At 40.5% G+C, this 26,985-nt stretch overlaps 1 protein-coding gene and 1 long non-coding RNA gene across 3 annotated transcripts in view; both read right to left on the bottom strand.

Moving 5' to 3' along the window:
* Positions 1-1,582: 1,582 nt before the first annotated feature.
* Positions 1,583-3,009, bottom strand: LOC131470487 (uncharacterized). Its single transcript, XR_009241892.1, has 3 exons — positions 2,873-3,009; positions 2,704-2,794; positions 1,583-1,799 (listed from the first exon to the last, which is right to left on the bottom strand). It is a non-coding gene; the product is annotated as an uncharacterized LOC131470487 (long non-coding RNA).
* A 10,809-nt stretch (positions 3,010-13,818) lies between these two features.
* Positions 13,819-26,985, bottom strand: part of sema5a (sema domain, seven thrombospondin repeats (type 1 and type 1-like), transmembrane domain (TM) and short cytoplasmic domain, (semaphorin) 5A) — a 125,342-nt gene continuing 112,175 nt past the window's right edge. Inside the window, exons 18-23 of one of the 2 annotated variants that reach the window (XR_009239874.1) lie at positions 25,632-25,802; positions 25,277-25,432; positions 22,908-22,952; positions 21,594-21,805; positions 16,975-17,218; positions 15,145-15,225 (exon numbers count right to left, since the gene is read on the bottom strand). Coding sequence is in view for 1 of the 2 variants with exons in the window: in XM_058624140.1 (XP_058480123.1) it covers positions 15,106-15,225; positions 21,594-21,805; positions 22,908-22,952; positions 25,277-25,432; positions 25,632-25,802 (704 nt within the window). In the remaining variant the exon portion in view is untranslated. Of the gene's footprint in view, positions 15,226-16,974; positions 17,219-21,593; positions 21,806-22,907; positions 22,953-25,276; positions 25,433-25,631; positions 25,803-26,985 lie in introns of both variants that reach the window. The other variant, XM_058624140.1, reaches the window with a different exon arrangement.

Genomic DNA, 26,985 nt, shown 5'->3' with positions numbered 1-26,985 from the left:
GAAATTATTTTTGCAATTTAATTTATACTTTGCGGCTAGGGCGGGGCTTCTCCTCTGTACAATGTGACTGATGTTTCCACAGTAGCTTTAAAAGAGAGTAGACAACACAAATAAAAGGTGAAGAGAGTCAGCCTGAGAGGAATCATCCAAATTGCCTGTTGAGGGAGCAGGAATAACATATGCGGCATGCTGCATCGCACACGCTGAATACCCTGTGGTGAAAAGCAAGACCCTGCAGGAAGCTAAGACAAAGCTCATCTTGGTTAAAGGCAATTCCCCTTCACTGTGGTTCTCCAGCTCTGAGCTCCTGGGTCCTACAGGGCCAGTCAGCCCAATCATGACAAAGGGTGAGTGGGGAGGGCAGGAGAAAGAAAGAAATGGAGGAAGACTGAAAAACAGTTTTCTGCGTCCGTGTAAGAAAGACACTAAGTGGGAGATACGGCTTTGTAACATCAATCCAATGAACTCCGAGGCCCTCAGCTGACTCTCAGAAGTGTTTGTGTCTAAAACCCAGGATCCTTCCGTCTGCTGCTTTCACTATCTGAGAGAAAACCCCAGATATGCAGGTACTTGCTTTTTCTCATCCCACTCCTACACCTCACCTCTGGAATGAAATATGGGCATCCTCATTTTTACGTATAGTACCCACATATATACTGCATCGACAAACGTGCACTTACACACTTTCTCCCTGTGAAATTTTATGTACCTTTTTAAACCCAGAAGCACACGCACAAGACACACTCACAGCTGTGCACTTTGGTTTTTGTTTTTTTTTTGCATCCCATGAGCATAAAAGGACCCTTGTGTGTGGCGAGATGAGCACTCAAGTAAAGTCAGCACAACATGGCTTCACCGAGGTGCTGAATCACCCAACTGCTGAGTGCTGCAAGTACAGTACATCTCAATTTGTTCTGGAAGGGATCAAATTCTACTGCCTTGCAAATCTTAATATAAAAAAAGGAAATATAAATCGAGCTGTGTTTGAACCACTAGAGTTGAATTGGAGCCTGCACATATAAACTATCTGTTGGGGAGTCCAAGCTGGACAAGTAAATCAATGAGATTCTGGATAATTACAGGCTGCACATCAGACAAAAGGATCTATCAAATTTCCATCTCTTTGGACTTCAAAAAGGCACATTACACCACTGAATAGGTGAATAAAAAAAAAAATAAAAATCACTCCCCCATACAAATCTGAAGCCTTGTTATTAATCACAGTCAGCATGACAGATGTCATTTATCTTTCATTCAGAGCTTGTCAGGGAGATAAAGTCCTTTAAAAGGTCCAGAGAAGGTTAAAGAGCAGAGAAAGGACAACTCTGTTGTAATTACCATCATCACTCACTCCTGCTCCTAATGTATCTGATCCTAATGAAAAATCTCATCACTAACAACCAATATCTCACAGCTGCAGAGGAGTTTTTACTCAGCACAACATTTGACAGAATTTGATTATATATTCGGCGAGAGGACCAAAGAGGTGACACCACCTGGGGAGTTTCACCCCAGGAAATCACTAATTAGAGGCCCGCAGGTCTGATTCTACTTATTAAGAGAGACAGAGGTGGTAGCGGTTTTAAAAATGCATAATTTATTTATACAACTGAGAAAACAGGATTGGACCATGAAAATGTCATTAAAAAAGGGTGAGATGGACCTGGTTTTGAAACGTGGTGTGAGAGCTCCAAAAAACAAGGTGAACCACCCCAATCACACATGCAGAAATATCAAAGAAATGGGGGGGGAACGACCATCACCCGGGACACCAGGACCACCACAGTGGCTCTCAGCAACTAAAAAAGTAACAAGAAACAGAAAAACAATTAGTGGGGTTTAGACACAGAATAGACAAAAACCCAAATAAACCCAAATTAAACACAATGATTGGGAAAACATGAGTGATTGTCTGATGGAGGAGAGTTTTTGACAAACAATGGCAGGGACGAAGTGGGCAAAAAAAACAAAGACTGAAAGACAGAATGGACTAAAAGAATGATTTTGACTTGTAGTGGGGGAGGTTAAAGAAAAAAGGAAGCTTTGTTTATTTGTGTGCAAAGTTTAATTATCAGAGGTTTACTATGGATATAATGCACTTTGTACAAGAGTCTAAAATTGAATTGCAAATGTTCATATCCCTGTTATCTAATGCTAAATAGATGTTAAAAGCTGGTTCATGTCCCTCTTGTGATCATTGTGCTGCATTTTCTTTGGTTTTTGAGAGAGAAGTCGCCTGTTTTGGGCTTGTTTACACAGGCCTGGGTGCTTGTTTCTCTCACGAGATCTGACAACGCAACAAAGTCGAAATAATATTAGATGGTTGCTAACATAAAATAAGAAACAGCCATAAAGCAGACACAACCTCTTGAACCGACAAGACCAATGGCCCAAAACATAATGCTTTACGGACTACTAATATATGAATATATGGATTTATGATTGTGTCAATTGGCACCAGTTAACACAAAACAAACCAAAGAAATAAACACAATTAAATAGAGAACTCATGCACCACAAACAAATGAGTAAACATGCGTGCAGGTAGCAAACAACAACAACAACGACACCAGCTGACACAAGTAACGCCAATGCGGGCGGCGAACACAATTAAGCAAAGCCAGGCAAAGCACAACAAAAGTCCCACAAATAAACGAAGTTCATGGTCACAGTGATGCGTAAAGAGAGGAGGCAGCAGCCTACCTAACGTCAGGCAGCGTTGGGCACACCTGGGGCAGCGTGGCGCTCATCACAACGATTCCAGACCATGGAGACCCAGTGGCACAGCGGCCGTCTGTAAATAGGAATTCATGTATGAACATGCGCCGATAACTTTGTTCCGGTTCAGATAAGGTAGCCGTGGCTTACATACCTGCGGTAGGTTGAGTAAAGAGGCCGGAAACGACTAACGAGGCCGCAGGTGCTTCTGCCAAGGGCAAAAGAGAGAGAGAGAGCGCGAGACCATTGCCGCCTCCCTTTATAATGTGCCATCTAGTGGCGATTGGTGGGAAAGCACGGTGGTCTGGAAGTGCAAACCATGATTACAAAAAATTTGAAACACTTCTACAAATCCCTCCCAAAAAATAAACAAAAGTTGAAACAACTTTACATGTTCAAAAACAGATTTACAAAACACAAAACGCTTTTCAAAATCCCTAAACAAATTTAAAAAAAAGCCACACTTCTTACAGAAAGGAAATGTGCCAAATGAAGTTTTGTTCATTTGTTTTGGGATTTGTAAAAGTGTTTCACGTTTTATAATATTGGTCTGCACTCCCAGGCCACCGTAGAAAAAAGCAAGGGTGACAGACCTAATTACCAGGAGAGATGTCTCCTCTTCTTCAAGGTGGCCAGAGGCGAATGCAATGTTAACATAGCATTCATCTTGGATGGGTTAATGACTGACATTCATTGAAAAAGATAAGACTGTTCAGTCTGTGGCCTTGCTTTCAATAGAATTTCCATTTCCTTTATGAATGTCACAGCTGTGGAAAAATGTAATACTAAAGGTGTGGACACTAGCAGGGGGAATAATATTCAAGCAGCACAATGTGGGCCACAGGTTATGTAAAAATGTTAAGGCCTATTTTCGCCACAATGCTAGAAACTGTGAAGTAAAGTGAAGCATATGGTTTAAAAGCAACCAAGCAAGGCCACAGTTATGTTCGACAATTCATTTACATATATTTACACCATATAGACTTCAATATTTTTGACGCCATGCACATGCCAGCACTTGGTGCCTGTAGCAATACAGTTATATTGCAGATGTAAAAGGAAGAATCTCAGGTAAACCGTAAAGACACAAACAAAATCAGCCGCCAGAGAAGAGCAAAAATAACATTTTCTTCAAACCACGATAGTCATATATAACCTTTGCTGTTTTGTCATCACATAAGTGGTGTTTTAGCCTCTGCTATTGTCAATTAATCCAACATCTCTGTGTTATTTTGAAATGATTCACAACTATTTTTCTGTTTTTTACGTCCAAGTCAAGGTCATTGCAAAGGAGGTCCGACCGTTGCCTTTACGCTCCTTATTGTGGTTGACTAATGTTATTGCTGGCAGGCATAGTTTCAGTAAATCTTGGTTTGAAACAAGACACCTGCTCATTTTCTTTATTGTCAATTGATGGCAAATTTGAGTGGCAAATTTTCCTTGATGAAAACTAGCTTTTGTATGGGCTACTTTGCCAGAATAGACTGTTCGACAGGCATAGCAGCACTGACAAAGGGACTTGCTGAATAGTCAATTGAAAATATTGACAACAAAAATGTATAATGAATAGGCCTATTAAAGCCAGTCTGAGCAACAGATTATTTCCCTTCTCCGTGTTTTGTTTGTTGTAGTTCTTTCTCTTACTTCCTGACACACCTGCTGTTGATCAATAGCTCATCACAAGGCCCATTAGCAGAGCAAATGAATCTAATGGTGTGGCGAAATGAAGAGTTGGTCTAATCTGAAGCTGAAGAGACTAAACCCTAATTGATAATTGTAAAGAAGCAGAGAAAGATTAGGTTTACGGGTTGTTTTTGTAGAGGATACTTCAGGGTACAAATTACTGATTACTAATTCCTGATTAATTTCTTTTTAAACCGTTGAAATGGCTTCACTTTAGATTCACTTTAAGTGTGTCTGCAAAGTTTCACCAACTTAAAGAGGAAGCGATAACTTTGTGCATGGCTTTATTTGACAGAACAAGACTCCCAGCTTTATGATATTATTGTTTCATTTTGTTGTATGATGTTAGTAATCAGTCTTACGTGGAACAAATGAGTGTTTGAGTGCTGTTTTACAGTTACTTATGAGAGCCCAACACCAGAGTATTACTAAACATGGTGATTGCTTTTCTGAACCCTCTAATCATGAAGTGAAACAGGTACCCAGTCATTACAATTCCAAATTCTCCATTGTTTTCTTGTTAAAGGTAATCAATTTTCCTATGTGCACGAGTCCTTTAAGTGTTTCACGGCCCATGTTGAGTGCTTTCATTAATCAAATAGACAAACCATACCTTGAAGGGATGTTTGGTCCCATGTTGTAAATCCTGAAAATGGCAATGAAACAAAAACACCATAATGTGTAAAAATGAAAGATGTTACAGCTCCAGAAGAGGAAACAATAAAACTAACACCCGGTGTCTTGTTTCCTCTCTTGCTTGCATCCATCTCCACCGCTGCCTCTCCTCTACCTGTCAACTTCTCACTTTCATCTCCTCCCATCTTCATGAAGGGTTTCATTTGTCATCCAGCAGGCGATGAGCGCAAATGTTTTTCACTCTGACCTCTACGCTGTCACTAATGAGCTATCAGCTTTGCTTCCTCATGCTCCCACAGCCAAGTGTGAGACTTGGGTCAAATAATATTTGAAAACAGTTTGTCTAGGTCTTATTTAGAGAACAGATGTGGTGGATTTTCCACTTGGGAAACTATAATAAACAGTTGATACGTAAAGCTGTCATGCAGACAATGAAGCACGAGAAAGAAGAAGACAGGCTTGCATTTCTGTGACTGACAACTTCCCTGACACTGTATGAGTGATATTTTTGTAATAAATTCAAGCCATCTGTTGAGCCGAGCTGGAAAAACAAACATAGTCGCATCAACACCATTACACATGCACAGTAAGAGTATAACAGATTTATCAGTCTGGGGACCAAAACCCCAACCTTATGTTTTCACAAAAGCCTTTACAGCCAGGTATATACCATGACATGCATCATGCTCAGATAATACCCTGAATAACCTTAATAACAACCTGTGACACCCATGATAGAGGTAGAAGAAAAAGGTTAATACAAAAAAGGCATTTTTTAACTCCAAAACTACACATTTGAGTCTGTGTACAGGTACAGGAGATCAGTGAGGTTTTGAATACTATTAATATTGGAGTATATTTATAATCTGGCAGCTAGAATAGCATAATAACCCAAACACTGCTTTATCAACTTCCAAATGAATTAGAGCACTTAATCTAGAAGACTAGACAGGTTCATGACAAAAGGAGATGATTAAAGATTTTCTCTTTTTTTTCCCCTCACACCTCTGACCTAACCAGAGATGATTCTGGCAGAAGCTCTTTGGATAAGCTGGTCACTGACCTTTCAGACAAGCTAGGACGGCACCACAATAGCCAAGACATTTGTTTGGGACATTTCTCTGTGGGCATTACAAAGCCAAATGGTACCATGACAGAAGAATGGCAGTGGGCCAAGGATTGACCCCTGAGGAACTCCACATACACTGCGACATATTTACGCAGAGAAACATGTCATTGTTTCAAATTATGAACTCTTCTAAACCGGTCCTTTCTAGTTCTTAAATTGTTCAAAAACTAAATATTAAGGTTTAATGCATCAGACTCCTGCCCTTGAATGGAAAATATCAATACAGAATATTTTTACAGTAAAGAGGAGCAATTTCACTAATGTAGTTGGTGCTCAAGTGTGGCCTACTAATAATGCTTATGAACAAGTCTTTTAAATATTATTCAACGAATGGACTATGAAAGAGTGGCTGATAATTAAAATAGTTGAATAGTGGATTTGGCTCCTTTGCACTCATGCACTTTTAGGAGAGCTGGGCAAAATGCCAGCTTACAGAGGTGCTCAGTAGTTAAAGCACAGTACTTAAAAATGCAGGAGGAACGGGGTCAAGAGAGCAGGTGAAACTGCAGAGGTTCTGTGTTACCTTTGTTATATGTTCCATATGTGACAGTGGAGAATGTTCACAGAGCAGCTGTGTATTGAGAACGAGGATATGGATGTAGAAACTGAGGTGAGAGAATAAATATTGTAAGAGGTTCTTCGCGATAGTGGGTGTTTATCTATAACTCATCTAAATTTAAGACTTGTTTTTTTTTTTAAGTTGACAGTAATTCAGAACAACAGCCTGGAGTTGTTTCTATTGTTATTTCTGCAAACTCTGTTGTCTGATTTCTGGATCACAGCCCTTGGATGTGCTTTGTAGCTGTCATGATCCTTTTCTGCAGTCTGTTATTTTCCATTTTCATTCAGCCCTCAAACATTTTCTTTCTTCTTATTAATACAGGCTTATATGTACCAGACTCCACTTGAGTTTCATGGGGCTATATGTCCTTGAGCATTTTTTTTTCTTCTTCCACGGCTTGGTTACAAATCTGTTACATCACTGAATGACATGACTGGCATGACTAATTGGGGATAGTTGATAGTAAAAATAAAGCAAGAGTTTACAGGCAAGAAGTGTCTCTTTGGAGGAAGTGCTTTTAAATGTCGTGTCAAAAATACAAAAAATACGATAATTTCTGAAGTGTGACTGAATTTATTGGTGGGACTAGCAAGGTTTTAAGTTATTATATTCTATAGATTCTATATTCTAACAGGTTCTCTTAACTCACAGAAACAAACAGCCAATACCACCAAAATTCCCTTCTTCAGACAATCTCAGTCCACACCAAACCCCAATCTGCATGTCTTTGGACTGTGGGGAGCTGGTGCACCTAAAGAGAACCCACAGCAAAGGAAATAAGATGCAAAACTCCACACAGAAAACCCCCCAAATTAAAACCAGAACTCAAACTGGGAACCTTCTTACTTTGAGGCATTCATGCAACAGGAGGGTATGAAAAGAAAGGAAAACAAAGATGTATCTCTTAGTGTGCTCCTCTATTATGGATATGGATTTGTATGACTTTGAATACATCAGTGCCACTTTTTCTTCCTTTAAACTATAACCACACAGTATTAAACTATGTTTTCGACATGTGAACAATGACCAACTGAAGTACAATTACACCAGGAAAGTTGAGAGAAACTGTAGAAAAATCTCACGTTCTCCCACAATATAACATCAGATGATTCATAACGGCGTTGAAAAATTGCTTTTTTTCGGTCTCAGGATGACAAGAAATTGGAAAGTGCCTCCGTGGAAGCAGAAATAATATCCAGAATGATTCACAGGTATATGAGAACATTTACCGCTTCCTAACTGTCAGCCCTGCAGTGATATACACACAATTTAAATGTAAACATTCAAAGACTTTTTACAGAGATCGTTTTTGTGTTTATTTCATGCTTGGATTAAAGATCCATTTCTGATTTCTCTTTTGTATTTCACGCATTTTCCACAAAGAAATATTGGATATTTCCCTGATATTATTTCATAATAAACATTTCGTAATAAAAACAATAGTGGGTGGTCGCATGCACAGCAACATGATCCTAATAACTGGTGTATTCATATTACTCCATTAACAACATCCTTAATAACATCATTGGATAATGCACTTTATTACATTATTGGTAAATTGATTACATTATCAGGTTTTATTGAGTTATGAGGGTTTTATTACCCTTATAAGGAGTTATTACATGGGTGTTACATTTTCTAAATGATATAACAGCCAATTAACAGACTTTCTAGTACGTTTAGTCTCCAGTTTATCATGATTAAATCATTCAGATCATTTATCAAATCTCCTCATATCAGTCCAGTTCTGTCATAAGAAAGAAATGGAGAACTAAAAAACTACTTTTAAATTATTACTACAACTTAGTGGCTGAGTTTGCAAGTATGGTGGCACTCGGGGAACAGAAGCTGAGGACAGACCTGAAAAGTACCATGAGTGAGCTCCAAAAAAAAAAGTGACTTTTATAGACGATAAATCACTTTATTACCAAGCCCAGAGTTAGTCGCATAGAATATAGTCCCCTATAAATGTCCGTGCCAATTTTTTTTTTTTTAAAAAGAACACGTTTTCAGCCAAGCCCTTGAAACAAAAGGTTTTTGCTCACATGATACAGAAAAGAAAAAGTAACAAATAATGACCGATTGCACATTTTCCAATGCATAAATTACAGACCATTCTGGCATAGTTTCTGTTTCATGTTTGCATTTTTAGGTAAATAAATGTCATTTTTGTAGTGTTATATACACAGGTACAGTCCACGGCTCTGCTCACTTCCCCATACTGTACATACTGTACTGCTGCAGTGGTCACCTACAGTAAACCTGCGCTGTAACTGCTGCAATCAATTGCAGCTACTGCTGCTGTTCATATATATTTCATAGACTTCTGGATTCATACATTTCTGAAGCTGAGAAAATGTATAAGCCCTGAGCTGCATGAGCTACAGGTCAATTTAAAGACCCATTCTGTCATTGTTTCTGTTATCTAAAACAAAACTGAGTGTTTTTATGATTCATTCATCTTTGACTACCTTGTTGCAGTCATGTACAGATGAAAGACACCGTTGTGGGCTCACTTGATCAAAGACGCATTTAGCAGCTAAATTGCTTTGTTGTTTAAAAAGTGCGATAGAAGTAAACGTGTCCTTGTGTCCTGTGTGAGATTATTATTTTTTTTATATTCTGCAACAGCGATGTTCAATCTTAAATTCCATCATGCACTGAATTTGCCAAGTAAATGAGGAGAAAGTGATTAAAAATTAAACAAAATGATATGATAAAATAAACATTATCTATCCAAGGGAAATTGCATGCTCAGTATTCAGCAGGAGGATAAATATATTCAGTGTACTGTATCCACACACATACATAGTAAAGAAAGGTAGTCAAATTAGAATTGCAGAACATCTGCGGATTTACATGGAACAATGTACTGTATATAGGATTTGTAGTTTTAAATCAAAAGAAGCATACTAAAGCAAGTGGAAATTAACCACAGAATGGTAACATCATCACAATATTACTATAAAACACTACAGAAATGAATCATTTGCTATGTTAAACAATGCATTTTCACGCGTTTTGTTCTTGCATATGTCATATTAGACGCCCACTAAATGTTATGAGCACAGATGGTTGTAGAGTAGATACTCTTAAGATGTTATATGATGGGAAATTAGGAGCAGCTTGTGATTCCAGGACTGTGTTGAGCTCTGTGTTGGTTTCCTGGACGTCAGGAGTTGCCACTGACTTTGCACTTTCAAAGTAATCTTCCCACTTTTTGTTGACGGCCCTCTGCACCAAACACCCCGGCAGTTATCAATAGCCACTGTGAGTGAATGTGGTGCTGACAGAGCTCTTCTGTTCTCTGAGGTCTCCTTCTGTACAGATACTGGAGGATGCAGTGCAACGAACGCCAGAGCACCTGGGCACTCTGAGGAGAATCAGGGCTTGTGGGGAAACTGGCAGGGAAACACTGAAGAGACATAGCGGGTGACTGGAGTGAAGCAATATCTGCCATGTTGGCCCGGTACCTAAATAACAGCTTTGATTGAGGTGAATAAGCCCATAAAGGGTTGTGGTTGAGCTGATAAGCTGCAGAGTGGCGTGGCTTTTGTTGCGCGGATCTTGGCATCCGTGAGGACACTTGGCTTCCTGCAGCTGAGACGTGGATTGCTGGGACGGGCACCTGGGATTCCAGATGTCTTGGGGAGGAATCAATGGTGGCATCTCTCAACCGGCATTAGCACCCACAGTGACATTCATCCTTCAGTCTGGCATGTCGGATCTGGCAGCGTCGTGCCAGCTTCCAGTCTACCCACACATATCTGTCTGAGTGAGCGCTGCTGGAAGTTGTGCTTCCTTCTCTCTGCGTTGAAGAGAGAGCAGAGTCTGTGCAGGAAACAGAGAAAGCTGGACCACTGAGCTTTTTTGTGGAAACCTGGAAAGTTACACCGACAACAGATGCTAATGAAAGCACAAGACCTGCAGGAGAGTGGGAGGAACAACGTTTCTGTTGGAGAGGATACTGCAATGAATTTTTTTTTTCTTCTTCTTTAAATGCTGCAGTAAGGATGTTGTGGAGATTAGATGTGCTTTGAATGATTGTTCTCAGCTGTTTGCTTTGAATACACCGTCATGTTAATCTGGGCTGAAGATGAATCGCGGAATAAAGATACAATGCGTGTCAAAAACTTAAGAGAAAGCTTCAACAAACTGAGGAATAATTAAATAATTGTCTTTCTGTGTTGGTCTATTGACATATTAACAAATAATAGAGTGATAAATCCACAGCAGCGTTATGCTATGTGGTAACTCGAAAGTTTCTGAGTGTGCAGAGATAAACCTGCATACACTCTAATCCCCTCCCTCCTCCCACTCCACTCAAGGATTCCACTGAATGACAGGCGTCTGTAATCACTGTTATTTTCCAACTGCAGAAAACACAACATTTCATGACAGCTCATAAATTGTTCAGTAGACTTCAGTCTTCCCTTGGGGTGTTTAGTCAACATCAACTTCCATCACTTCTCCCAGCTCATACTAACATAACGGAACAGCATACATTCGTCACTGAGTTTTCTCCCTGAAAGCATTTGTCAGACTGTACTGCGCTGACTGCGAGGGGTCTCGTCCCAGACTCAGCTATAACTTCTCCGGGTTTTTTTTTTTTTTCCTTCCACAGTAATAAATGACTTAACAGTTTTGGCAGGATTATCCACTGGCACTGAACAACATCAGCTGCTGCAGTGCCCATTTGCAGTCTGGGGATATCATTTTGAAGCATTTGCGTGCTGATTTTAAAGTGGCGGCGGATCGACTCTGCGGGGAGGACTCTGATAGAACATAATGATCAATGTGAAATGAGGAAAAAAAAAAAAGTGGCCTCGAGAGGATGAGGACGTGTTTAATTGGATGTTCATGCTCTGTTACCTGCCTGACGGGAACCATTTCACTCACTCACCTTGTTTGCCACTCAGATGCAACTAATTAACACAGCTCCTAAATGCTTCATGAGCAAAATGGCTGCACACTTGCAGACCTGGCCCATAATCTGCTGAAATCTGTTGATAGCGAAATGCGTTTTGTATTGAAATTCAAACATCATTGAATCAAACGGATATTTAGAAAATGGTCATAATGGGGAGCTGTCACACTCCAGAGAGAATGATTAATGTCAGTATTATACACATATTAATAAATAATATACTATTATTATTCATATCTGTACTATTTATTTGAATCTGAACACCAGTTTTAAAGCCTCCATAATCAGGATTTGGCTGATGGCATTGTGATCAGCATCATCGGCAGATTATTGCCGATAATGACGTATTATTGGATATCAGAAAACACTGCCACCTCCTTAACTTCTATGCTAGCGCCCCCTATAGCTAATACTTTTTTATTACCTATTTATTTTGCATGATAAAGACATTTTATATTCACATCTGCTGCGACATGAGTATGAAAAATATTATGTTCATTTCACTACAGAAGAGAATAAATGACCTCTGCATTGGGCAAAATGAAAGACGTATATATCAGTATCGGTATTAGTTATCGGCCCAAACACTCCCAATGTATCAGTATATCGGATATCATCAAAAAGTCGAATATCGTGCATCCCTAAATTCGAAGCAAACAGAATATCAGAGGCATTGCCTGAAAGCAGGCACTTACAGGGAAATAGCTGCCAATCTCACTGGTGTTCACATACTGTTTTCCTCAAAATTGGAACATCCATCCATCCATTTTCTACCACTTTTATCCTTCACATGAGGGTCGTGGGGGGGTGCTGTGCCAATCTCAGCTGACATGGGGCAATAGGTGGGGTACACTCTGGACAGATTGCCAGTCCATCACAGGGACACATCGAGACAAACAACCATTCACTCTCACACCTAAGGTCTATTTAAAGTGTCCACTTTACCTAATCCCCAAATCCGCATGTTTGTGGACTGTGGGAGGAAACTGGGGAACTCGGAGAAAACCCATGGGGAGAACATGGAAATTCCGTGCAGAAAGGCTACATTTGCAACATGATTTACAAAACTGATCACATTATAGTGAAGAAGACCAAAAACTAGCAATTGAGACATGAACTCATTAGGGAAAATGTTGAGTGGCTTCATAAGGCACAAAAAAGTTGGCTTATTTACCTTTCATTCAAACAAACTTCTTTTTGCAACCACTGGAGTTGCCCCCTGATTGACCGAAAGACTCTTTACATAAGGTCTGTGGCCACATCTTAAACTTTGTGAACTATGCTCATCATTTTTAGTTTAGTGTGCAGCAATAGCGTGCTATTTATTTCTAATTAGCACTAAAATTTTATGAAGCAAGTTACATCAGAAACAGCAGAAATCATTTGGCAGGATAATAAACCAAAGCACTGTATAGACTCGAATTTTCATCCGATGATGGCACTCGGCGAAATGTTAAGAGCTCACACAAACCTTTCCAAATCATCCTGTCGCCATAAATTTGAGCGCCACATTTCCTGACAATTAGGACATTGCTCTCAGAAGCAATGTCCCCCCCCCCCCCCCCCCCCCCCCCACCTCTCACCCACCACCCCCAACCTCAACTGACCAAACGGCAGAGTGATTAATAACACCACCTCCACTGCCCTCTGCACACAGATGGGACGTCAGGTTGAAGGTTGATGGAGAACAGCGCAGTGTGCAGTGTTAACCCCGTCATACAGATTAGAGTTTGGACATCAGACAGCACCCTCAGCACCTAAACCCTGCTGCCTCATGCGATTTGTACCCTTCAGGTATCCTTTCACTGTTGCTGATGCCATTTGTCACCGCAGGGCCCCCGCTGAAGACTCCTTTAAAAATGGGTGGAGAGAGTCTTTTTACTCTGCTTCTGAGTGATTTATGAAGTGCCGGTGTGTGCACATGGCGCTGTGGTTTTACAGTGCTGTGTTTGAGCAATATCAGTCTCCAAAGTTGTCAGAGCAAACCACATCGCACAGAAGCGTCTCACACTTGTAACAAAGTCTGTTACATCACTGTCTCTTTTCATCCGAGTTGAAGCCATCTGAAGGCCCTCGGAGAAGCGGAGAAGAAAAACACAAGTTGATGAGGTTTTTTGAAAAAAAAAACAACAAAACAAAACAAAAAAACATCCGTACAAGTCATTTGTGTACGAAGCAGTTTTTAATTTATACACAGTAACACAAGCAGACATGTAAAAAGAGTTAGTTAGAACTGAACCACTGAATAACCTAATATTTGGTTATACACTCTGAACAGAAATCATTGAACTTGATGAATGGATTTATTCTTTTAGTATATGGGTAGCACTCCAGTCTGGGTTCAGGAAAATAATGATTTATATGCTCCACCTGTACAGTAAATGTCGGTAACATCCTGCTCTCACAAATACATATTTAACTCAGACGCTAAAGGAAAAGCTGACACTATCAAAATTCAAAAACATTTTTTTTACAAAAAATATAAAAGGTACGTTGACAAAGACTGATGCAGGCTGATATGAATGATTACTTTCCCATATTGACATAACCTTTTTTTTTCTCCAAACAAAATCGTTTAATTCTTTAAACACTTGAGACACTGAATAAATGCATTTAGAAAAACTACAGACATACATTTCGAATTTAAATTTCTGTACAAAAGAAACCACACATGTACCTCTAATTGAAAATAAGGAGAAATTAAAAAATTAAAGAAATAAAAAAGATTTTAAACTGCTAGCTGCGAGACCCTGCAAGGGCCTGAAAGAAAACAAACCAAAACAAACAAAAAAAATTACAAATTTGACCATAGACTTCAAATATCTACATCCTGATTCAAGGACTGGGTGGACATTGATTTATCTGGAAATTTCTGCAGCATTAAACGGTAAAAGCCACCAGACATTACCACAGCCTTTGTCTCCACCACTTCCAAAACCAGTCCTGAACCAAAGACCAGCAATGAGTCCCCAAAACCCTGGAATGCGCTCAGTCATGCAAAAACAAAAAGGAAACAGCAGAGAAAACACATCAGATGAAATCATGCAAAGCAGGTTTTGTGGTTATTTCCCTCATTACAAATACAGGTCTGTTGTAGAGGCGTCACAGGAAAGTTATTTTCCCACTGGCTCTTTGAAAAGAGTTATTTCTTTTCCCTTTTTTTTGTCCACACTGGGAAATGCAGTTGTCTGTTGGTGAGGTTTGCCTCCCAGATTTCAGCTTTCCAAGTGTACCCCAAGGCACCTGAGAGAAAGTGGGTTTCTCTCTGTTGGCAACAACGTGTGTCTGTGTTTTCATTACATACCAGCTGCCATAGAGTCTCAAGAGTGGGACTATCCCACGCATGGTGTCACGAATCTCAATACAAAGCACAAAGAAAAGAAGAAAACAGTCAAAATGAATGATAGGGTTGGTGTCCCCAATATGGAGTATGAACTGCTGAATCAAAAGTTAATAGTCATCGTAGGTGTTGAGGTCGGCGAAGTATGCGTTGGTATAGGTCTTCCCGGCAAGCTGTGGGTTGAAGTACTTATTTCTTTCCTCCAAAATCAGATTGTTTTTGTTGAGGGCCTGCGGACATTAAAATAAAATAAATAAATAAATGAGAGTGAAAGAGAGGAGAAGGATACGAGTCAGCATGGGTCTGTTTGCAACACATGGATGAAATGATTATTCAGCCCACATGGCAAGGTAAAAGCAAATCCATCTAACCCCCCAAAACATTTTAAAAGGGTGCAACACAAATCAATGGGGAGTCACACGGTGAAGAAAACATACATTTCACAGAGCAAGGTCAAAGCATTTGTAAACAGGCTGGGGGGGGGGAAATGATAAGCCCACCGTAGGGCTAAACTATTTTGATGCAAGTCTGTTTGTCCACCTCTGTCATCTCTAATACCTAGCATCAGCAGATTTTATGGCCCTCAGATTGCTGGTCCTCTAGGACAACCTAAGCCATAAAGATTGATCATAACAGAGTCCCTTTTCTGTTAAACAATAAGGAAGTGCCACAGGGGCGTCTTCTCAGTCCCTGTGTGACATGGTAAACATGGAATGAGCTTCTGATGCTCAATACAACATCAGCAATTTGCCAAATGGATGTGCCCATATCCAGAGTGTGCGCACGTGTGCGTGTATTTGTGTCCCTTGGGGCAGAGTAATTGAACACTTGATGATGCTGCATTTGCAGTTGATGGATGTTTCCGACTGATACTGATAGGGAACGAGTGTGCTGAGCAAAGAAACTCATATATTTGCTTCATTCCCATTATGTGATTTGCACACAAAGGGAAAGTAATCAACACTCCCGCAGCCACGGCGACGGTTATGTGTCTCCGCAGGTGGCCCTATGGCTGCTTTTAAACAGCTGTGCTGCGATACTTGTTTCCATCATCTACTTTGTCTTCTTGTCTTAAACCTCTTTAACTGCCAGAAGAATGATTACAATTAGGTTTTTGGAGCTGTAAAAAAAAATGTGCTTAAAAATCTGGAGTGGGATTAGTGACAGAGAGGTAACAGAGGAGGATAATAAGTAGATTAAGTGGGAATTTTCTTTCTTTACCCATTAAAGGTCCAGTGTGTAGAAATTAGTGACGTCTAGAAGTGAGACTGCAGATCGCGTTTCCACCGAGTGGACCGGTTTATTTTGCTATGATACGGTTCAAGTTTTGTTTTGCGTTTCCATTAGGAACAGTACCAAAATAACCAAGCGTTCCATTTTTCAGTACCCATCCCTTGGGGTACCAGAGTACGGGTGAAGCTAGTCCCACGTCAGTCAGCTGATTGGGCAACAGAAACAACTCCGTTGCTGTCCGTTGTGTTATTGTAAGGTATTGTTGTCAGTCGAAATGCAAGCCTGACCGTTGCAAACCGAATTGTACCATGATGGAAACACGCCATTAGCTCATCCCTCCATTTCCCAAAAAAATGTCACTGGGAACTACTATGGCCTTTATACACCAAAGTGAATGTTCTTCTCTGTTTGTCATTATCTTAATACCTCAAATTGCAAAACACTGGTTTGTCCGTTTGTGTTGTGGAAACAACAATTATATAAAATCATATAACAACATATTTATGGGTAGTCTATTCAAGTTCTGCCAATAAACCCTCCTAAAAGTTACACATTGGACCTTTAAACAATAAAGGACAAAACAATAAAGACAAACAAAAATAACATGCAAATGGACAAACTCTGGAAAAATAAGGGAGGGATACACTGCCTTCTCACAAGCCAGGAGGGAGGTAAGTGAAGGGGTCGTGATGGAGAAATGAAGGGATCTGAGCAGAGGATGAGAAACTAGAGGACTGTACTCCAACCTGCCACACACAGGAAATGCCACAGGAAGTGGAAGGGCAGAGCACGGTGGGGAAGAGGAAGTAGTAGTGGTTGGGGGGGGGGGGGGGGTCAAAGAGTTTTTTGGGGGAGGGTCAAGTGGCGGGATGTTGTAGAAGTCAGAGGTTAGTAGAAAATCTCCAGGCCACGCATGGACACCCCCATGTTAGCAGAGAGAGGCTGGTGCATGGCGGGGTCGTCCAAGGGCAAGAGTACGGACACATCTGGCTGCAAGGAGGAGAGGAACGGACACAAGTCATCCTCAAAAAGAACCCTGCAGCAATGATCTGTCTTAACACAAAGCCTGCAAATGTAATTAACTACATCACTCTACAGCTAAATGGCGACTTTGTGTGATCTTATGATAAGCTAATCTGCTGGAAAATACTTCATTTTATACAACATACTCAACAATAATGACTGAAGTGTCATCAACATTCAGACTTCAGAGAAAAAGCATAAAATATGGCACTAGATGTTCATCACTCTTCCCTATAAGCACCTCAAAAGAGGCCTATAATGGTTCTGCAAACTTAATTCAGAGCAACATCTGAACCATTTAAGGCTCAGTGAGTGAGGGTTGGAGGCAGAATGTAGTGTCCATTTGTCATGCAGCTCCTTTTGTATTTTTTACTGCCGATATTCATATCCGCCTCTATCCGCAGCTGAACAAACTGAATTAGGCTTGATGCTTCTGACTGTAATTGCATGACAGATGAACGCTCCTCGCACCTTCATTCTGCAATTAAATTACATTTGGAGACGTTTGCTCAGAGCCAAAGGATCTGTTCCCGCTCGGTGGTACTTTTTCACTTTCAGACACGTCCATATCTGTGAAATAGTTTACACTTATAGTAAGATGTACCGTGTGGTCCAAAATATGACACCACATTGCAGCTCTGGAATACGCTTCCATAAATCCAAGCAACATTATGATACATGGAGAAACATCTGAAAACACAAGAAAGTGAAACCCTGCACCTTTTACTAGATGAGCAGTCACATTTGAGACATTAACAACTCTCTCAGCTCTTCCATAGAAGCACATGTTCAAAATAAACTGATCTCCTCATTCAAGTAAGTCAACTTGCAGCCGTTTTTTTTTTTATCTGTCTGTCTGTGCTTCGAAGCTGTGATTGGGGGCAAAAAGGATCTGAAGTGAAAATGTCAGAAGTCCGATCGTTGCTAGACTTGAAGTGTCAAAGGGAGGGCAGTGTCTGGGGCTGTGCAGAATCTGGATCAGTTGTATCCAAAGCACGATCATGCAGACGAAAAGTGACCAATCAAACAGAAGGTCAGTAAAATCAAGGTTGGCCACTGTAGAGATTGGAAAACAACTTTGAATAAGATTTGCTAAATGAAGGAAATAAGACTCCAGTCAGTGAAAGGGCTGTCGTGGAGAAGAAATGAGGAGAGCTATAAACCAATATTTCACATTGAATTTTTTTGGCAAAAAAAAATCCCATTTACTGATGAATCCTAGCTTAAAATTTATGACAGTGACCGAAGGGTTTATCTAAGGAAACAAACACGAGACAGATTTAAATCTCAGTAAAAAATCCCTTCAAAAAAAACCCTGACAAAACTTTGGCCAGCTCCACGAAGACTTAAGGAAAACAATGGCCTTTTCCTGCACGGTCAACTGATTGTCAACCTGTCTGAACATTTATGGTAGCAGTAAAAACCATGCTGGGGTAACAGGTTCTGTACAACCTTGTGCAGTCAGCATGCATGCATAAGAACATGCGGCCATTCAAATAAAAGTCAGACATTTAAATACTTCTGAAATTCATGTGCATTTTTGGAAGAATCTACTTTTTTTTAAATGTTGTTATTGTCATTTGTAATAAAAGGGATTCTTATATTGCACAAGTTGACTAGTGGTCTCAGACCTTTATGCTCCACTATGACACTATCGGTGTTTCTGGATACTCTTCTTAGAGCTGTTTGGCTGTGTGTAGAATATGCTTTGAATGTCTTTACATGACTGCATAATTTAACTATAAGTGTTAGGACATAGCATGAACATGCTCTTCCATCAGCAACCAGACCCAGAGAAGCTCAGATTAAAACACAATCTGTTTGGAGTGTGACTCACTCCATTTTTTGCACCATCCATATCTTTACTTAGATAATAGTTGTTGGCTGCTTTATTAATGTTTAAAATCTCATATGTAACCTGCAAGGAAATTAAAGTCAGCAAAAAAGGATGATCTGGTATAGTAAAATGTATTAGTGTTAACTTATTGGCTCTTTTCTCCAACTCTGGCTCCTTCACTGCTGCTGCTGCTGCTGCTGCTGCTGTGTTTTTTAAAAGATAAATGTGCATTGCTCGACATTAATCTTTCTCCACTGGAAGCTCTACTCTTTATTTATCCTCTGCCATGGTGAATCACAGCATCAGAGATGCACCGAAAATTGCTTTTTAAATTCTCCTTAACTCACACTGGCTTCAGCCTCAGCCTTATTATAAAATATCATAAAATTAGAAATCATATTAAGCAGCAATGGCTTTTTTTTTTTTTTTAGTTTTAAGTTTTTGTTTTCATTTTGAAACTACTGGGCTGCAAACATGTAAATGTCAATCAAACAAATTACACAAACATTTATTAGCTTTAATTCCAACCAGAAAACTATTAGTTTCTTGTTTGAACGGAGCAATTATTTTAGTCTTTACTAAAGAAAAAATATTTCTAAGAAGAAATTATACCAATTTAACCATTAAGACATCTTGGGGCTGCCTATCATACTAAATATGTGTGGAAAATGGTACATACAGCCTCTCTGCTTACCACTCATCCTAAAAGGCCGTTATAAAAAAGATTCATAAATCACAGTTTTCCTCAGTGGGCGTTTATATAATGTATACATTAAGTGACATCCACTGTCCTTGGACCCTCAGTTCATACACTTTCAACTTGGAAAACAGGGGAGAGATCCCCTCTTCCAGGATGGAGGGATGTGCAATAGATGTGTGTACAGATCACCTCCTCCGTATGACCTATTAGTACAACCGACTTCCTACCTTTCAAGGCTTCAGGGACGGACTGACTGTCACACTGATCACTAAATCCCGCTGCATTTTATGCCACAGGGAAAAAAATTGAAGAGGAATAAATTGGTTGAATCAGGGAGAGATGAGCTACAAGATTCTCCTTCTCCTCACAGTGATGCAGAGGGACAGTCACTATGGCTACATTCAGAGCTGATATTAATATCTGTCTTCTGTGATCCGATCACATGTGGATGGCACTAATTGCGACCGTTCGGGCCTGACATTAAAAGGGGTCCTTGATGTGTCTCCTGTGACCCCACATTATCTGCTCTTCATTCAAATACACACTGACATCATGGGCCTTTGTGAGGACAACGTTATGTCAGTCTGACTGTACTGATGTGTGTGTGTGTGTGTTTGTGAGTGCGAGTGACAGAAGGAGAGGGAAAGAAAAAAAAAAAAAGATGAGAAGAGCTGAATGAATCAAAGCTCAAACTGGCCCTGAAAACATTTTTAATTAGAAAAATCATGTGGCGATCCGTGTTAATGTTGTGGTGTTGGCTGCAAATAAATTAACAGTGCTGATTAGTGGAATTACCACTGATCAGATGACGCCAACTGAGGAGGTGGTCTCTAATGTGACCTGAGGACAGATTGCGTTCATGCAGCTAAGGATTGTGGACAAAAACGTGTCCTCTCACCACTTCTGAATTTGGTTTCTGTGACTGGTCTAAACTGGGATTAAATGTTGCTTTATTCTTTTTATATCAAATGCCTTAATGAATTCTTCTAATGGTATAATGCTGATGTTTTATATACATGTGTCCATCCAGGTGTTGACTTCCTGTCACTGTTCATGTGATCAGTTATTCAGCTCAGCTGCGACTGCTTGTCCAACTGAGCTGAATGAATCCGAGGAAGCCACAAGTGAACCATGTTGTTCACTCATGAATAGAACTCAGTAAACTCATTCCAGCGTGTGGTCGTTGTTCACCTTTATGTTTGAAACACCTGCTAAACCAGAGTACTGGCCCTAATCATCAGCTTTGATTGGTGACTTTAGCTGTGATCTATCAGTGGATAAGAGGCTGTTTGTACCACGAGTAAAGCTAGATCACCGTCGCCGGCTCTGCTGCTCCTAACGACCTGCACTCTGGGATGAAATAAAAACTCAAAGACCCTGTCTAAGCAGGGGAATATGCAAACGCAGAGCCACTTAGTTGATTGCCTGCCCACACACACTCACACACTGATAAGTGATTGTATTAGTATGTTATGAGAAAGCAGTGTATGATCACTGACACAGAACAGAGTCACACACTGAGACACAACAGCAGAGGAGCACACGGAGAGAGAGGACGCTCGCACAGCTGCCTGACTGTTATACAACTACAGAGTGTCGGTGCGTGACAGTGAGAGTCATGCAGTAAGAAGTGTGTTTAATCACAACTGACACCAGAGGAAGAGGAAGACGTCGCTCACTGACTTATTGTGTGGCATCAACTGATTGAGTCTAACAGCGAGGAGGAGCGACACAAACTGCCTCGACACATCCGGTCACATCTTACGCGTGACCACAGTGAACCCAGAACAAACTTATCCACAGACCTTGATGGCTTCCACAGAGTCGTATTTGTCCAGTTTGTTGATGTGGTTGGTGATGCTGGTGTTGAGCGGTGCGGCCGAGATGGGGTGGATGACGGTGGCGTCGTGCGACTGCTGCTGGTAACGCTGACAGTACGAGTACACGAGCAGGGTGACCAGGCAGCCGAGGATGGAGCTGCTGAGCCCCACAGCGATCATGTGGAAGAGGTTGAAGTCTGGTGGAAAGAGAGCGAGAAAGAGAGAGAGAGAAGGACATTCGAGGGATGAGAGAAAGGTTGGGGGTAATTCTCTGCCAGTTCACATTTGTGGAAGTGCTAACCAAACCTGCAATTCATATGGTAATGAGAGAGCGTTCTGCATTTGAAAAAAAAAACCCCATTTCATTTGATAAGGAAAATAAAGAACACTTATCTCTTCTATCAGCATAATTGTTTTTCTTCTTCCTGTGCCTCTGCTGTTGTCTGTTAATGTTTTTTTCTCCAAAACCAATGTAATACAAAACCTATGCCCTATTTTAACTCAAATAATGCAGTGATGATTCACTTCAGTCACCGTCAAATAAAGTAAAAGCAATTATTTGTATGAATTAATATTTTAATTATTACACCTTTATCTATTCTTATACTTTTTACTTATTATTAGATAGATGCTGTGTGTTTTATTTATAACTATAAGCATGGGATTTAATTGAATTGAACTTAAACCAAAGGGTACACACTGTTTCTCTGGCTACTAAGTATTAATTACTGTTCTGTATCAAGAGCATTGTTCTCCAGTGACTTTGCTTCAAAGACACATTCCCAGAGAGAGAGAGAGAGAGTGATAATTTAGGTGTTATTTCCATGAGCGCCGTGCGAGTTATTTATAGTCCGCATACAGCCTCCAACCAGCTAAATAATAACAGTGTGATCGCCACGTAGCTCGCACTCAAGGAAAAACGCAGGTCACAAAAGGTCCCTGAAGCCTTGCTTCTCCTTATTGCTTTGACTGCAGAGCATAAGTCAAAGTGACTGACTGAATCTATCAGCGCGTTTTTATCAACTCAGGGCATTCTTATACTGTATATATATCACTGGCAGCAAAAGTAAAACTGGTTTTTACGGTGTTGGCAATCCACCTTGGTGGGTTTTGCAGGTTTTGTTTTTTTCCGCACATGAAAGAAAGGAAAGCGGCTCTGCTTACAGTTTATAAGGCGGGTCATTTAGCCGAGTGAATTTAAGATGCTGTTTTTGATTTGAAAGCTGATATTTGTCATTAAATTGTGCGCAAGGGATACATGCACATGCACACACACACACACACACAATTAGAAATTACCTCCACAGTGTCTCTCTTCCTGACTGGAGTGTGCAATTGAGACTTCTGACAAAGGAGAAGAGAGAGGAAAGAGCACCAGAATTAGGGGCAAAAAAAAAATTAAATATATATATCACACAAGCTCCTGTTACCATGGCGAACTGTGAAGGTGAGTGAGGTGGTGAAAGCTGTTCTAAATACAAAGCACATTATTGTAAACAATCTGCTAATGATGAGTGTGGCACCTTGAGTGATTTATGAAAACTATCACTTTCATTATAGATAATGAAGTGCAAGACTTTGCTAATGAACCTTAATGGAGTATCTTTCCCATGAAAAGGGGATAATTGACTGATAATTGAAGTCATAAAGGAAAAATGGGTAATTTTATAGATCTGCGAGTGGTTTTCATGAGAATTATATCTGAGCTCATTCTGAAAGAAATGTTACAATTTCTTTTATTTATATCAAATACTTATCGTCACTTATAATGAAGTATTCCTGGAGTTTCAGGACTCTTCTTCTTCTGTGATCTGCATATTTGATTGAGCAAACATTTTACGCCAGATGTCTTTTCCTGATGCAACCCTCCCCATTTATCCCGGTTTGAGACTGGCACTAGGAGGACACTCTAAACACCGTATATACTATACAAACATTATATAGCCGTTCCAGTGCACACAGTGATACAATGTGAATCACAGACCATCCTTTGTCAAAGGTTTTAAAGATCTTTGTGTCGTGCAGATCGATGCTCTGGGGTGTCTCACATTACTGGTTGTCAATAGGGAGTTGCCTGTCTAAGCAGATATCAATAGTAATGGTGTTTGTGTGTGTGTGTGCAGAGTGGATTTTTAAGTTTCAGTCTCTCAAATAGAGTTGTAGCTTAGCAACGACACTGAAGAACCTGCACTTGTGTTAGTGATGTCAATTTTATACCATTTAAAAATAACAAGATGCAAACAGTGTCTTTATTAGGTCTACAAACACTGGCCTGTCTGGCAAAGTAGTTTACTGCCACCGTCTTTACTAATTGTTACCTCTTGGATGTAAAATAAACAGCCACATTGGTCAGAGTATTTGGTTCTCAATCTTGATCTGATCTTTGCATTATTGAGTGTCTGCTGATACCAATGTCCTGATGTGACACTTGTATTTGCCTAGAGAGCTGCACGGTGTACCATTAAAAAAAAGAAAAAGGGACACTGTCAGTAAAAATAATAATATTCATGACTGAATTCTACAGAGGAGGAGGAACAGACTCCTGCTGTGAGGCAGCAGGTACTGCTGATAGAGAAAGTGCAAGACAGTAGCTAAACTAGCACTGTGTTTATGCACATGTTGTTAAACTGAAAGTAAAATAGTGACAATATTGTCTCTCTAGATGTTTGTTGAACAGGTGTTTTGAAACCCGAGCTTTTACATTTACGTTCTATGCAAACACGTCATAAACTCAAACGACCACACGCTCACAAATGGTCGTTTAAGTTCGGTAAATACTTCATCATTTCTATGTGGACTTACGAGCTCCACACTGCAATACAAGCACTGCAATATTTCCTGATTTGGGTCTGGTCAGACTGCTGAATTATGCACAAACACTTTATGCATTATGAAGTGTTTGCCAAGGCCATGCAGCTTTAACCTCAGTCTTTTATTGTCAATGAAGATATGAGTGCATATTTCTTTGGAAGATTTTTTATTAAAAAACGTCAGTCAGTTTGTTAGCTTTATCAGACCGCTTATGTTCGGCTCAGCTGGCCAAGTTGAAGGTTAGTGGCTAGAAACAAGACTATATACTATCACTGTATTTAATGTTGCAAATATCATTGGGAAGACGTCTGGATGTTATGAAACACAGAGGGAAATAACATGAAATACTTCAGTGACTGGAAAACAGTGTAAATAAGCAATGTCCTCCTCCAACATTAGAGAAAAAAAAAGTAAAACTGATGGTCTAAGTGCTTTTTGCATGGCCTGACAAGACACTGAGACTCATAATGAAAACTAATATAGCAGCAGGATTATTGAAGTGAGCAGGGAGGCTGCCCTTAAGTGTGGCACCTGGGTTCACGCCCCCATGTAATCATCCGTTCCCACTCAGGAGTCCTTGAGCAAGACACTAATACAATCCATCCCCAAACGTGCTGTCCTGTCACTGAACCTGACCTCTGACCTGAGAAGAGTCCCTCCGAGGGATCAATAAGTGCATTTCATGATCTCAGTATTCTTTGAGATGAAATGAATGTGGTGTGGTGGTGGTGGGCGGCGCGGAATGTGTTGTTTCAGACGACGCATGAGCACCCCAGACATTACTACAGTCGAGAAGCGCGTGCGTGAGCTTGTATAGGCAACTGTGCATTACACTGTGTAAGCGTGTGTATGATTACCTGGTATAAAATTGGAGTCGGGAGAGCATGGCCTGCTTTCGCTGCTGTTTCCTGAGCACTGGTTTCCAGTGGGAAACAGGACATCACAATGACGCACACGCAGCTGGGCTCCGTTGGAGTCACAGTGGGACCACTCTGACCAGCTGGACCAGCTCTCTGGAAATGGCAATGACAGCACATCTCACAGCCTGTGTGTGTGTGTGTGTGTGGGTGTCCATGTAGGTGTGTGTGTACTTTAATAAGCTTGTGGTTGCCCTCAGCTGCACATTAGTAATGCATGAGCGACCACCGAATGGGCTGAGAAATAAGCAGCAAACTTGTGATGGATTAGCTAAACTGGCGTGTGTTTGTGTACCTGGACAAGGCTGTGTGTTGCACAGTGCTTCCTCAGTGTGCAGGCCCAGGCATATGTCCCCTCCGTAAGCTGGTGGAGGGTTGCTGCAAGTCCGCGTCCTCATGTAGTGTCCCCCACCGCACGTCACAGAGCACTTGGACCATGAAGACCAGCATGACCAACTGCCATCCACTAAACCCAAAACATCAAGTATTCAAAAGTTGTGCTACTTAAAACGGTAACATGTAACTTTTTAAATAAAAATAAACATCTGTTACATTCAAACCATTGTCAAATGAGTTCACACAATGCCAATGAATCAGATCCACATGACACAAACTGATAGTATTGCTTGACAGAGACAGTTTTGCAGCATACGAACAGTGTTTCTGTTTATAAAGAGCAAACAGAGGCAAAAAATTGAGATATAATAAAGTTCCACATGTGCATTTTCACGTTTCCCGATTTATGTTCCAGGTCATTTCAAAAGAAACTTTCTTCTCAACATCTGAGTGTGATTGGAAGTCGTTTCAACCTATTTCAAACAGTGAAGTGTGACATAAATATGAGGTAATTTGAATATGTGTGGCTAATGCATTAATAAAGATCAGTGAAGCAATGCTGTTGTTCCACCCGTAATGTTGAATGAAGTGGCAAACACCTGTCAGGAGGGAATTCATGATGAAAACCGGCACACAAAGAAAACATATAAATACACGACAAGAGGGACATATGGGAGAGACATAAAAAGAGAGGAGGAGGCAATCATGGCCATGAATCACAACACAGGTAAATATCCTTCACCAATCATCTGGATAAAACCTCACTTCATTGTGGCAGAGAGAAATTTCCTTGTCAGAACCACTTGAGAATTGCTTTTAAAGACCCGAGGATAGCTGGCAGCGCCGTGCAGGTAATTGAAGTTGCCGATGCTCTTTGTCATCTCAGCGTAATTTCTCTATCACAAAGCGACACATAAGTCGATACCTGGCCCTCAATGACGGATCGTCTCATCTCAGGCACAGATGCAAGAAAAACACAGATTCATTCGTTTCCAAACCAGATGGATGGCAGACTTAACACCCCCCCTTCTTCATAGTACACTAACGCATTTGAAATACAGTGGATTAACCATGGGAGGATTACAACTGCTAAATCAGCACAGCATGTATCCCTGAAAATAATATCTCACTTTCACAGGAGTGCTAATTGAGTACATATTAGTATTCATTGCTACTCAAGATGGGTTAAGTCAGTCCCTTTGGGGGACAGGAGTGCAGAGTTTTTCCATCAACATACAGTAGCCACTGTATCATTACAGTCAACATCCCAGAGCATTTGGCAAATCCATGCACAGACGTGCAATGCGATGCTC

This window comes from Solea solea, chromosome 1, assembly GCF_958295425.1.
Source record: "Solea solea chromosome 1, fSolSol10.1, whole genome shotgun sequence".
Taxonomy (NCBI): domain Eukaryota; kingdom Metazoa; phylum Chordata; class Actinopteri; order Pleuronectiformes; family Soleidae; genus Solea; species Solea solea.
This window is presented reverse-complemented; position numbering and strand designations above follow the sequence as displayed.